The sequence below is a fragment of the Palaemon carinicauda genome, chromosome 35, assembly GCF_036898095.1.
Source record: "Palaemon carinicauda isolate YSFRI2023 chromosome 35, ASM3689809v2, whole genome shotgun sequence".
Classification (NCBI taxonomy): domain Eukaryota; kingdom Metazoa; phylum Arthropoda; class Malacostraca; order Decapoda; family Palaemonidae; genus Palaemon; species Palaemon carinicauda.
Genome location: NC_090759.1, coordinates 67653476 through 67667996, shown reverse-complemented (window position 1 = coordinate 67667996; position 14521 = coordinate 67653476). Strand labels below are relative to the sequence as shown.

The 14521-nt window shown below is 41.1% G+C and overlaps 1 protein-coding gene across 2 annotated transcripts in view; it reads right to left on the bottom strand.

The window, feature by feature from the left end:
- Positions 1 to 111: 111 nt before the first annotated feature.
- LOC137627838 (alkylated DNA repair protein alkB homolog 8) overlaps positions 112 to 14521 on the bottom strand; it is a 53277-nt gene continuing 38867 nt past the window's right edge. For both annotated transcript variants that reach the window (XM_068359246.1, XM_068359247.1), the window contains exons 8-11: positions 10826 to 10941; positions 9338 to 9427; positions 8221 to 8370; positions 112 to 633 (exon numbers count right to left, since the gene is read on the bottom strand). In XM_068359246.1, the coding sequence (XP_068215347.1) occupies positions 130 to 633; positions 8221 to 8370; positions 9338 to 9427; positions 10826 to 10941 (860 nt within the window). In that variant the 3' untranslated portion in view covers positions 112 to 129. The remainder of the gene's footprint in view (positions 634 to 8220; positions 8371 to 9337; positions 9428 to 10825; positions 10942 to 14521) is intronic.

Sequence of the window (14521 nt, the reverse complement as noted above, 5' to 3'; positions counted from 1 at the left end):
CCCCTGTTTGGCCTTCAGCAGCTAGCTCACATCTCAGAATTCTGGACAAAAACTGAGAAAATGTCATCAAATTTTCATCAAACATGAAGTTTGGTTAGAAAAAATACTGAGCAGAACTTTCCACATTTATCATAATGTTTTCTCAAATATCACACACCAATTTCCTTCGTCGTAATAAGACTTTAAAATCCTTACCCCTTCAACTGCCTCACACAAAGTCTCTAGCTCCGACTGCTTGAAGACATGGTAGAATCTATGAAAGACAGGAACTTTTTCACCCGCCTCAAGATTCAACAAATTAGGAATAGTTGTATTTTTGTTAATTGTGTTTTCCTTGTCCAATTTCTTCTGTGGCTTAAGTTTCCAAGGAACAAGCATATCCTGTTCAACAAATTCTGTGCGGTTTGTGTGAACAGGAAGGTTGCTGGAGTTTGGCGCCTCACCTTCGAGCTTCAAAGCGTTACTTCCCACTGCAACGGTCTCTGAATCTTCTCTTCTATTTGCCCTATTTTGCTTGAGATATGCCGATTTCTTCTTCCCTCTTTTCTGTTCCAACGCCCAAACATAGATAAGTCCTCGACCTCCCTGACATAGTACTCTCACGATCTCTTGCACTGCTGCCCTTCGTCGCTCCTAGGTATTCAAATATTTAGTCTAAATGCCTTACCAATTTCTGATCTGATACATAAAACCTTCAAACATTTAATTCAATTCTTTTCTAATTCATAAAACTTTCAAATATTTCATCCAATAAATCTCTGTATTACTAAATTCCAATAATAAAGATTTCTGCCAAATAGTTAAGACTTTGATATGGGCATGCTTTATTAAAAAGTACATTCAATGAGAATAAACCTCCTCACTCACAATGCATTATACCGATTATGATACCGGAACCTATACACCAAGTGCTGGAAAACTTCAAACTATCTAATGAGTTGAAAATGGAAGGAAACTAATAACAACTACAGGTACTATATAGAAATATGTAAAATAAACCCCTGTGATTAAAATGTTATTTTCCTTAGTAAAATAAATTTTTGAATATACTTACCCGATGATCATGTAGCTGTCAACTCTGTTGCCCGACAGAAAAAACCTAAGGTCGGGATACGCCAGCGATCGCTATACAGGTGGGGGTGTACAACAACAGCGCCATCTGTCGAGTAGGTACTCAGGTACTTCTTGTCAACAAGAACCAATTTTCTCCTCGGTCCACTGGGTCTCTATGGGGAGGAAGGGAGGGTCCTTAAATTCATGATCATCGGGTAAGTATATTCAAAAATTTATTTTACTAAGGAAAATAACATTTTTCAATATTAATCTTACCCGATGATCATGTAGCTGATTCACACCCAGGGGGGTGGGTGGAGACCAGCATACATGTTAACATTAGAAGCTAAGTATCCCGTATTTCATTTTAGCAGTTATTCAAAATAACAAACATAAAATAAATAAGTACCTGGTAAGGAAGTCGACTTGAACCATTACTCTGCCTTTTTAAGTACGTCTTCCTTACTGAGCCTAGCGATCCTCTTAGGATGCTGAGCGACTCAAAGGTGCTGAAGTATGAAGGGCTGCAACCCATACTAAAGGACCTCATCACAACCTCTAATCTAGGCGCTTCTCAATAAAGAATTTGACCACCCGCCAAATCAACCAGGATGCGGAAGGCTTCTTAGCCTTCTGTACAACCCAAAAACAACAATAAAAAGCATTTCAAGAGAAAGATTAAAAAAGGTTATGGGATTATGGGAATGTAGTGGTTGAGCCCTCACCTACTACTGCACTCGCTGCTACGAATGGTCCCAGGGTGTAGCAGTTCTCGTAAAGAGACTGGACATCTTTAAGGTAAAATGATGCGAACACTGACTTGCTTCTCCAATAGGTTGCATCCATTACACTCTGCAGAGAACGGTTCTGTTTGAAGGCCACTGAAGTAGCGACAGCTCTAACTTCATGTGTCCTTACCTTCAGCAAAGCATGGTCTTCTTCCTTCAGATGAGAATGGGCCTCTCTAATCAAAAGCCTGATGTAATAAGAAACTGCGTTCTTAGACATCGGTAAAGCAGGTTTCTTAATAGAACACCATAAAGCTTCTGATTGTCCTCGTAATGGCTTTGTACGTCTTAAATAGTACTTAAGAGCTCTTACTGGGCATAGTACTCTCTCTTGTTCGTTACAACCAAGTTGGACAGGCTTGGGATCTCGAACGACTTGGGCCAAGGACGAGAAGGAAGCTCGTTTTTAGCTAAAAAACCAAGCTGTAAGGAACATGTAGCCGATTCAGATGTAAAACCTATGTTCCTGCTGAAGGTGTGAATCTCACTGACTCTTTTAGCTGTTGCTAAGCAAACGAGGAAAAGAGTCTTTAATGTGAGATCCTTAAAAGAGGCTGATTGAAGCGGTTCGAACCTTGCTGACATCAGGAATCTTAAAACCACGTCTAGGTTCCAGCCTGGTGTGGCTAACCGACGCTCCTTTGAGGTCTCAAAAGACTTAAGGAGGTCCTGTAGATCTTTGTTGGTGGAAAGATCTAAGCCTCTGTGGCGGAAGACTGCTGCCAACATGCTTCTGTAACCTTTGATCGTAGGAGCTGAAAGGGATCTTACATTCCTTAGATGTAAAAGGAAGTCAGCTATCTGCGTTACAGAGGTACTGGTTGAGGAAACTGAATTCGTCTTGCACCAGCTTCGGAAGACTTCCCATTTTGACTGGTAGACCTTGAGAGTGGATGTCCTCCTTGCTCTGGCAATCGCTCTGGCTGCCTCCTTCGAAAAGCCTCTAGCTCTTGAGAGTCTTTCGATAGTCTGAAGGCAGTCAGACGAAGAGCGTGGAGGCTTGGGTGTACCTTCTTTACGTGCGGCTGACGCAGAAGGTCCACTCTTAGAGGAAGAGTCCTGGGAACGTCCACTAGCCATTGCAGTACCTCGGTGAACCATTCTCTCGCGGGCCAGAGGGGAGCAACCAACGTCAACCGTGTCCCTTCGTGAGAGGCGAACTTCTGCAGTACCTTGTTGACAATCTTGAACGGAGGGAACGCATACAGGTCTAGATGGGACCAATCCAGAAGAAAGGCATCTACGTGAACTGCTGCTGGGTCCGGAATCGGTGAGCAATAATTCGGGAGCCTCTTGGTCATCGAGGTAGCGTACAGATCTATGGTGGGCTGACCCCACAGGGCCCATAGTCTGCTGCAAACATTCTTGTGAAGGGTCCACTCTGTGGGGATGACCTGACCCTTCCGGCTGAGGCGATCTGCCATGACATTCATGTCGCCTTGAATGAACCTCGTTACCAGCGAAATCTTTCGATCTCTTGACCAGGTGAGGAGGTCCCTTGCGATCTCGAACAACTTCCTCGAATGAGTCCCTCCTTGCTTGGAGATGTACGCCAAGGCTGTAGTGTTGTCGGAGTTCACCTCCACCACCTTGCCTAGAAGGAGGGACTTGAAGTTTCTCAAGGCCAGATGAACTACCAATAGCTCCTTGCAGTTGATGTGAAGTGTTCTTTGCTCCGGATTCCACGTGCCCGAGCATTCCCGTCCGTCCAGTGTCGCACCCCAGCCCGTGTCCGATGCGTCCGAGAAGAGAAGGTGGTCGGGGGTCTGAACAGCCAATGGTAGACCTTCCTTGAGAAGAATGCTGTTCTTCCACCACGTCAGCGCAGACCTCATCTCTTCGGATATAGGAACTGAGACCGCTTCTAGCGTCATGTCCTTTCTCCAGTGAGCAGCTAGATGATACTGAAGGGGGCGGAGGTGGAGTCTCCCTAACGCGATGAACTGGGCCAGCGATGAAAGAGTCCCTGTTAGACTCATCCACTGCCTGACTGAACATCGGTTCCTTCTCAGCATGCTCTGGATGCATTCTTGGGCTTGACTGATTCTGGGGGCCGACGGAAAAGCCCGAAAAGCTCGACTCTGAATCTCCATACCTAGATAGACAATGGTTTGGGATGGGACGAGTTGGGACTTCTCCATATTGACCAGGAGACCCAATTCCTTGGTCAGATCCATAGTCCATCTGAGATTCTCCAGACAGCGACGACTTGACGGAGCTCTTAAAAGCCAGTCGTCCAAATAGAGGGAGGCTCTGATGTCTGCCAAGTGAAGGAATTTGGCAATATTCCTCATCAGTTTGGTAAACACAAGAGGTGCCGTGCTTAGGCCAAAGCACAGGGCTTGGAACTGGTAAACGACCTTTCCAAAGACGAACCTTAGGAAAGGTTGGGAGTCTGGATGGACGGGGACATGAAAGTACGCGTCTTTTAGGTCCAACGAGACCATCCAGTCTTCCTTCCTGACCGATGCTAGCACCGACTTCGTCGTCTCCATGGTGAACGTCTGCTTGGTGACAAAAGCATTGAGAGCACTGACGTCCAGCACCGGTCTCCACCCTCCTGTCTTCTTCGCTACCAGGAAGAGACGGTTGTAGAAGCCCGGGGATTGATGGTCCCGGACTATGACTACCGCTCCCTTTTGTAGCAAGAGAGACACCTCTTGCTGCAAAGCTAGCCTCTTGTCCTCCTCCTTGTAGTTGGGAGAGAGGTTGATGGGAGTAGTTGCTAGAGGGGGATTGCGCCAGAACGGAATCCTGTACCCCTCTCTTAGCAACTTCACAGACTGAGCGTCTGCACCTCTGCTCTCCCAAGCCTGCCAGTAGTTCTTGAGCCTGGCTCCCACTGCTGTCTGGAGAGGTAGGCAGTCAGAATCAGCCTTTTGAGGACTTGGAACCCTTCTTCCTTTTGCCACGATGACTGTCGGCACGGGAACCTCCTCTGCTGGAGGTTCTGCCACGAAAGGGCGGGATGAACCTAGACGCTGGTGTGTCCATCCTAGGTCTAGGCACGGAAGGTAAAGCTGTGACTTTACGTGCGGAAGACGCCACCAGGTCATGGGTATCCTTCTGGATCAACGAGGCAGCAATCCCCTTGATCAGCTCTTCCGGAAAGAGACACTTGGAAAGCGGAGCAAACATCAACTCCGACTTCTGGCATGGTGTGATCCCTGCAGACAAGAAGGAGCAAAGGTGATCTCTCTTCTTAAGCACTCCAGACACGTACGAAGCCGCAAGCTCACCAGACCCATCCCGAATGGCTTTGTCCATGCTAGACATGATAAGCATGGCAGAGTCCTTATCCGAAGGGGAGGTCTTTCTGCTTAACGCTCCCAAACACCAGTCCAGGAAGTTGAAGATCTCAAAAGCACGAAAAACTCCCTTCAACAGATGCTCCATGTCAGAAAAGGACCAGCAAATCTTGGAGCGTCTCATAGCCAGCCTGCGGGGAGAGTCAACCAGACTTGAGAAGTCGCCCTGGGCAGAGGCAGGAACTCCCAAGCCGGGTTCCTCTCCCGTGGCATACCAGACGCTAAATTTGGAAGCAAGCTTGGTAGGCGGAAAGATGAAGGCAGTCTTCCCCAGTTGCTTCTTGGACTGCAACCACTCTCCCAGTACCCTCAAAGCTCTCTTGGATGAGCGCGCGAGTACGAGTTTCGTAAAGGCAGGAGCTGCTGACTGCATGCCTAAAGCGAACTCGGAGGGAGGTGAGCGCGGGGTTGCAGACACAAACTGTTCCGGATACAACTCCCTAAACAGGGCAAGGACTTTCCTAAAGTCTAAGGAGGGAGGCGTAGACTTGGGTTCTTCTATGTCGGAGTGCGGATCGTCCAAATGCGCAGCTTCGTCGTCATCAGATACTCCTTCATCCGAATGCTGAGGAGTGGCAAAGGTGGAGCAGAAAGCTGAACGGCTGAATCCGGCAGCACAGGTGCATGCGTAGCTGCACTGGATCCAACATCATGCCGCTGCTGGTCAGTCTGCGAGCTGGCAACAACAAAAGCGGAGTGCTGGTGCGTGGGAGGGACTGCCGTGGGTTGCGGAGACTGCCGCATTGCGTCAAAACACGGCAGCTTGACAGCACCTTCCCACTGCTGATGCGGTAGCTCACGCATGTCAACGGAGGGTGCCGCATGTCGGCTAACGTCAACATGCGTCTGGCAGGGTCGACTGCGCATCGGTGGTGGAGCTCTCACAGGTGGAGTGTGGGAGCAGGCAGCCGCAGTATCTGCTGAGCGCACAACCGTGGCAGGTTGTAGGTTAACAGGTGCAGTGTCAACCTTCTCAGCACGATACTCCTGCATGAAGGAAGCAAGCTGAGACTGCATAGTCTGCAGCATGGACCACTTAGGGTCTACCGTGGTTGGTGCGGCAACAGACGGAGTGATTGCCTGCTGCGGAACCACTCTACCTCTCTTGGGAGGTGTGCAGTCTTCGGAAGACTGCGGCGAGTCTGAACTGACCCAGTGGCTACACCTGGGCCGTTGGACTCGCTCGGAAGGGACCTTGCGCTTGAGAGGTCGTGAGACCTTGGTCCAACGTTTCTTCCTAGAAACTTCTTCCACAGACGAGGAATGAATGGGCTCACTCGTCTGTTTGTGGATGGGACGATCTCTGCAAGATGCGTCCGCAACCACTGAGGGTACATCCAGACGCTGATCAAGGCCTGTCGAACCCTTTGGTCCTTCGACATTGCTTCTCCCCTGGGCTTGGGAGCTTGCAAGAGGTCCCGGACTGGGAGGACGACTGGCACGAACAGATGCACCCTCATGCGTAACACTGACACTGACACTTTTCACCGCACTTGCACTCACTACACTTCCCACTGCACTTTTTTCTTTCAACTCTTTGACATCGGCCAAAAGTTGATTCCGGTCATTAGCTAATGACTCCACTCTGTCACCAAGAGCCTGAATGGCACGCATCATGTCCGCCATCGAGGGTTGAGCACTAGTAGCAGGGTCGGGAGTCACCACTACAGGGGAAGGAATAGGTTGAGGGGCATGGGGAGAGGAAAAATCAAACGAGCGAGAAGAACTCCTCCTGATTCTATCCTTCTCTAGCCTACGTGCATTCTTTAGGAATTCATTAAAATCGAATTCCGAAAGCCCAGCGCATTCCTCACATCGATCTTCCAATTGACAGGATTTACCCCTACAATTGGAACAAACGGTGTGAGGATCTATAGAGGCCTTCGGAAGACGCCTAGAACAGTCCCTAGCGCTACACTGCCTGTACTTAGGGACTTGAGAATGGTCAGACATCTTGAATTCTTGAATTAGCCAAGGGGGGAATCCAAAATCTAGCAAAGTTCATCAACAATTAATCCAAATCTAATCAAAAAGCTTGATAAGCTAATGATAATAGTTCCTGAATAGCGAAAGCTAAAATCTAGAGCGAATACATCACCAAAAGCGTGAAAACAACTCCAGAAACAACAGCGTATCCAAGTAGGTCTTGCCGGTGGCACGACAGAGGAAAAATTGGTTCTTGTTGACAAGAAGTACCTGAGTACCTACTCGACAGATGGCGCTGTTGTTGTACACCCCCACCTGTATAGCGATCGCTGGCGTATCCCGACCTTAGGTTTTTTCTGTCGGGCAACAGAGTTGACAGCTACATGATCATCGGGTAAGATTAATATTGAAAAAGTTAAAGTAAAAAACCTTTTTTTATATACTCTTATTAAATGTCTTAAAAGATTTTTAAAAAATACATATTCAATAACTTTTATTGCATGACAACTTAAGCAAAAAATCACCATACCATAACAACTAATTTCCAAACAGGTGACAAGCTACATTCATAACCTAAATGCAATATAAGGTTCTAGAATGAGTTTCATGACATCCACTAAACATTTAAATGAAGATAATTATTTCCTTATCTTGCATGATTTTAAATAAAGGATTCAAATGAGTTTCTTTATACCAACTTAGTAACCAAGTCCTACACTACTCTATCTTATTTCTCTTCTGCTTATTTTTTAAAGTTTTTATTCTAATGTTGTTACTGTTCTTAAAATATTTAATTTTGATTGTTCATTACTTCTCTTGTAGTTTATTTATTTCCTTATTTCCTTTCCTCACTATGATATTTTTCCCTGTTGAAGCCTTTGGGTTTATAGCATCCTGCTTTTCTAATTAAGGTTGTAGCTTAGCTAATAATAATAATAATAATAATAATAATAATAATAATAATAATAATAATAATAATAATAATAATACTAGTAGTTTACTTATTTACAACTGCAATCATTTGACATAAAAGATTCTCAAGTGTTTATCAAATTTCCAAATCATACTGAAGAGGTTAAGAAGAAGTCAAAGCAATAAGTGAGCAATTAAGGACAGCATGTAACATCAAATATAGAATGACATACCTCACTGGCTAAATGATGTATAACAGCTATACATATTGCTGCATCAAAAAGTGAGCTCCTATATGGTAGTTGCAAACAATTGCAGTTCAGAACTTCAAAGTTACGATCCTTGCATATCTTTGTTAGTTCTACGCTGGTGTCACATCCCAACTAGAAACAAGAGTGAGACAAATTATTAAGCAAAATCCAAAGAGAAAACAAAATATCTAATACTGAGAGGTAAAAGAGTAACATTTATATGTACGTACTGTGCAGGGTTTCACTGACACTACGCCTATATAAATTGTCTTCATTTACACAGGTGAGATCAATTAGGCTATAAAAAAGTGCAAACTTTACACCAGCCAAGACCATTTTATGTCTGATGTTGTAAACTAATGAAGATAAATGAGCAAATATAAACATTCTATGGGATTTAAATGGCAATCTCATTAAAAATGGTTACAAAAAATATTTAACTAGCTAAATAAAAAAACTAAAATTCCATAGTGCTGAACAAAAAACAGTAGAAAGAATGTCTGTGATTATTCATATCTATAAAAGTGTTTGAAAAATCAAATAGACAGTTAAACCTATTCTCCAGAACAAGCTGGCATTTTGTAAGAATGAATATATGAAAATTCTGTTTTTCAGTTACAAACATCAACACATAATGTACAGAAAATTATTTGAAATTGAGAGTTGTCCATACCTTCACAAACTGCTTAGCTATGCCTTTAACCCTTTTACCCCCAGGCTATTTGGAAATTTCCAACCCTTAACCCCCAGGGGGTTATTTTTTTCCCAGCACATTTTGCAGTATATTTTTTTTTAATTGCTCTAACAGCCTTAATTTTTGTCATAGAGAGGTCAGGTTGGTCTCATTCTCTTGGAAAATGCCTGAATTTTCTCAAAAAATCATCAACAATATGAAAAAAAAAAAATTTTATAGCATTTTTTTGCAAGGACATACCGGTACGTCCATGGGGGTAAAGGGATGGCTTTTGTGAAATGTACCAGTACGTCCTTTGGGGGTAAAAGGGTTAATAACTATTGTAAAGAGTAACAAAAAGACTAAGATATATTTAATTTTGTTAGCTACAGGCACTCTCAGTACAGCACGCATCAATAACTCTACCTCAAATATTGATTTGTTGTGGCCAAGATATTTCCCATTTCCACAACCCACATCCAGGAGAAAGGAGCCTGGTGGTAAAGAGCCTACAAACTGAAAAGACATAAAGTAAACATTAAAAGTATATTAATTTTATAAAACTCTTAAAAACATCATAAATGATTATGAAAAATTAAAATGTTGGTATACTGTAATGCTAAGCTTACTATTCTTATCATCAATTTCATAGCACATGTAATCGGTGTCCTTATAAATAGCATACAGTATTATCATATGTAATTCAACATATAGCCTACAGTATAAAACATAAAGTATGATATGTATGGGAAAAATTAACATTACTGTATTACTTATTACTAGCCAAGCTAAAACATTAATTGCAAAATCAAGATGCTAGAAGCCCAAGAGCTCCAACAAGGAAAGGAGCCAAGTGTGGAAAGAAAATAGAGAAATACCAAATAAATTATATAGTAGAAATAAAAAAAATAGTTATAAAAAACAATAAGATCAGTAACAATGAGACTTACACATGTTTAACAGTTTGAATTTCTAAAGTTTCATAGTCAAGAGCCCGATTAAAAAGACCATTCCACAATCTGATCACACCTGGAATAAAACCTCTAGAATACTATGTAGTATTCGGCCTTATGATGTAGAAGGCAAGACTGTTAAAACTACTAACTGCATACCTAGTACTCCATACAGGATAGTACTGTATATTCTAGGAAGATTGGAATGCAATGGATGGTCAGAATTATGAAAAATCTTATCTAACATATATAAGGAACTACCTGAACAACAGCATCGAAGATTAATATACCGTTCTGGGATAAGGAATTTAGTAGACAGCAAGTTTTTGTCCAAAAAAGTGAGATGCGAGTCAACAGCTGAAGATCAGACAGGAGAACAATACTCAAAACATGATAGAATTAAAGAATGAAAACATTATCTCAAGATAGATTGATCACAAAAATCTTGAAAGACTTTCTTACAATTCTAAGTTTCAGAGCACTTGAATAGAAAAATAACGGGCATGTTTTTCAAAAGAAAATATTCTATATTCCCGCTAAAGCAGAAAATATAGCCCCGAATGAATAAACTTCAATGTTGTACCACAGTAGAATACTTGCACTGCTTTCCAACCCAACTTCTCTAAAAACACTAAGAAATTAAGACTTGAGATTAAGATTTGAGAAAGCTAAATAACCAATAAACCTTTATGAACTTCCCTCTTTTGCAGAATGATTATACTTACAGTAAAACAGTGCAACCTAACAAAGAAATAATTTTCATAAAGATTCACATAAGCTAACCTTGAAAAAGTTAAAAGGTGAGGCACCATATCTAGCTTGCTATACAGTATATAAGTTTAAAATGAGTATAACAAAAGGTGCTACAGCTTGAGGCTGCAGCTAAGTTACAAAGGAACACTAGTAAATCAGCTCTATAGAATGCCTCTTCCCATTATAAGCCAGATAAATGTTAACCTACCTCTAAGACTTGAGGCCAGGGTTTATGTCGTGTGTCGCTAAAATGGTCTGCAATTTGATCGTACACAGCCAGAACATGTTCTTTCTCTAATTTCAAGGCATCTTCTCCATTTACTTCTGAAAAATAAAAAGAATAACAACCTTGATTTAATCTATAAACCAACAATAGGTTAAATCAGAACTTAATGTATAGTATACACATTTCCACTGTATACAGTAGTCATACCTTGGTATTTGTCCACTCTGGATTTCATTTTTGATGAAAGTACAGTAAATGATCTTGTTATTCATCATCAATTTGGTAATTGTGGAATTTGCGATAAAATGTCTGTGCTAAACAGCAATACATCTCAGTGCATATTCCCACTCAAATCTGTTGTAAAAGTTATCATCTTTTTATATATATATATATATATATATATATATATATATATATATATATATATATATATATTATATATATATATAATATATATATATATATATATATATATATATATATATATATATATATACATATATTGTAAGTACAAATAAGTCTCCCAAGTCCAAAGAAGGTTATACCAGCATAGTAATAAAAGCCATCCAACAAGGTAAATTGTTTGAACTCTATAGTATATAACTTGAAAAACAAGAAAAGTTGGAGTAATGTATAAATACGAATGTGGTATCCACGTGACAATATTTCTGAGATTACCATTTGCAAAAAGGTAAAACAGTTGTATGCTAATCTATTTAAAAAATGCCTGGAACAATTGCTGATAGTAATGAAGTACTTAGTGCAGTGAGGATTCTTCTTCCTCTTTACCTGCCTAACCACAATGTCCGGGACTTTGTGTGCCCATAAGACTCTACAGTCTGATACTGAGCTATGTGAGAAAGGGAGACATTTTTTAAATGTTAAAACACATGAAACATGAAATAAACACCTTATTCAAATTAAATATAAATCATAAATAGAAAATGAAATAGTATATTTAGATATACAAGCTTTTCTACTCTGATTTAGCTTATCATAACACAGATCCACATTCAACCCAGCTTGTCAGACTGAAGAATGAATGATTTGAAGTTCTCTGGCATCCTGACATCAGAGGTCACTGACTCCGAAATCGTTTATTATAAATAAAGATTAAAAGAATATTCAATTAAAACCAAAAAAGTAAATATGTTACAAAAGTTAAATAGCATTAAGAAGACCTGCTTCCGATATAAATTTAAAAATGCCACTAGCATTGTACGACACATCATGTCCAAGGATCCTGGCAAGGATGAACCTGCCATCTTCACCCTAAGCCTCAAACACTTTCTGTGCTATAAGTGGGGCATTCAGTCAACAAATGCCTCACTGTCAAGAGTATCAAACAGTCGTCGCAATATGGTTGGTGTTGGCTAGCCCTTAGAAACTCGTGTGTCATCCAAGTGTGACCAATGTGGAGATGGCAAAGAGTAGTCTCCCATTTTTGGGGCATCCAATTATACCTCAAAGGGGATAAAACAATTGAAATTTCTCTCATCTTATTTCCGGTTAAACTATCTCAATGCTGTTGCCAATTGTTATAGAATTCTTAATTGCTAGTAAAAAATCATTACAGAGAATGGGATACCTTCTTGGTAGCAACTCTGCTGCAGCACTCTTTGCCAGTGAATCTGCCTCTTCATTTCCAGACACACCTACGTGTGCCGGAACCCAGCAAAATCGAACTGTTATACATTTAAGGCCAATAATTGAAAGCCACTCTAGAATCTTTAAAACTACAGGGTTACTAGAATTAAAACCTTCTAAAGCTTGAAGGACACTTCTTGAATCACTATAAATGGTAAAATTTCCCTCCTCTTTTAACACTATTTTCTCAATAGCGGTTAGTATGCCATATAATTCAGAAGTAAATATGGACGATTTTGGAGGAAGTGCACCTCTACAGTTAAAAGAACTACTATATACTCCAAATCCAATGGCAGCATCAGATTTGGAGCTATCGGTATATATAAAAGTTGATTCCCTATGTTCTTCAACATGTTCCATAAAAAGAGACCTAGCTTCTAATTCAGTCATGTTTTTTCTAACACCAATAAAATTTCCACGGAGGGTTTGATGATATCTTAAATCACTTGTATAATGAAGTTAATATTGACAATTTCTTATTTAAAAAATGATATTTTAATTATAAAATAAATTTTTGAATATACTTACCCGGTGAATATATAATAGCTGCAACTCTGCGGCTCGACAGAAAACATACTAAAAAACTCGCGAGCGATCGCTATGAAGGTTGCGGGTGTGCCCACCAGCGCCAACTGTCGGCCAGATACCACTCTTGTATGTAAACAAAACCTTCAATTCTTCTCGTCCCGCTGTGTCTCTATTGGGGAGGAAGGGAGGGTCATTTAATTTATATATTCACCGGGTAAGTATATTCAAAAATTTATTTTATAATTAAAATATCATTTTTAAATATTTAACTTAGCCGGTGAATATATAATAGCTGATTCACACCCAAGGAGGTGGGTAGAGACCAGAGTTAATTATGTTTACAGCGTATAAGCTAAGAGTTTTTTCATTTTGGCAGTTATCAATATAACAAAACCAAAATAAATAGGTACCTGGTGAGGAAGTTGACTTAGACGATTACTCTGCATTGTAAGTCTGTCTTCCTCACGGAGCCCAGCGATCCTCTTAGGATGCTGACAGACTCCCAGGAGCTGAAGTATCAAGGGCTGCAACCCATACAACAGGACCTCATCAAACCCCTAATCTGGGCGCTCTCAAGAAATGACTTTGACCACCCGCCAAATCAATCAGGATGCGAAAGGCTTCTTAGCCTTCCGAACAACCCATAAAACAATATTAAAAACATTTCAAGAGACAGATTAAAAGGGTATTGGAATTAGAGAAGTGTAGTGGTAGAACCCTCACCCACTACTGCACTCACTGCAACGAATGGACCCAGTGTGTAGCAGTCCTCGTAAAGAGTCTGGACATCTTTTAAGTAAAATGACGCGAACACTGACTTGTTTCTCCAAAAAGTCACGTCCATAATACTTTGCAGAGATTTATTTTGCTTGAAGGCCACGGAGGTTGCTATATCGCTAACTTCGTGCGTCTTAACCTTAAGCAAACATCGGTCTTTCTCATTCAAGTGAGAATGAGCTTCTCGTATTAAAATAAAAAAATCTGATAAAATATGACAAAGAATTCTTTGACATAGGCAATGAAGGTTTCTTAACTGAGCACCATAATAGCCTCAGATTTCCCTCGTAATGACTTAGTACGAGCTAAATCGAACTTAAGAGCTCTAACAGGACATAATACTCTTTCCAGTTCGTTGCCTACGATCTCTAATAAGCAAGGAATATCAAAAGATTTAGGCCAAGGATGAGAAGGCAGTTCATTTTTGGCCAGGAAACCAAGTTGAAGTGAACAAGTGGCTTTTTTCTGTAGAAAAGCCGATGTTCTTACTGAAGGCATGAAGTTCGCTGACCCTTTTAGCCGAAGCCAAGCACACTAGGAAAAGTGTCTTGAGGGTGAGATCCTTCAGGGAGGCTGAATGTAATGGCTCAAACCTGTCTGACATGAGGAACCTTAGGATCACGTCTAAGTTCCATCCAGGAGTTGCCAAACGACGTTCCTTAGAGGTCTCGAAAGACTTAAGGAGATCTTGGAGATCTTTATTGTTGGAAAGATCTAAGCCTCTAT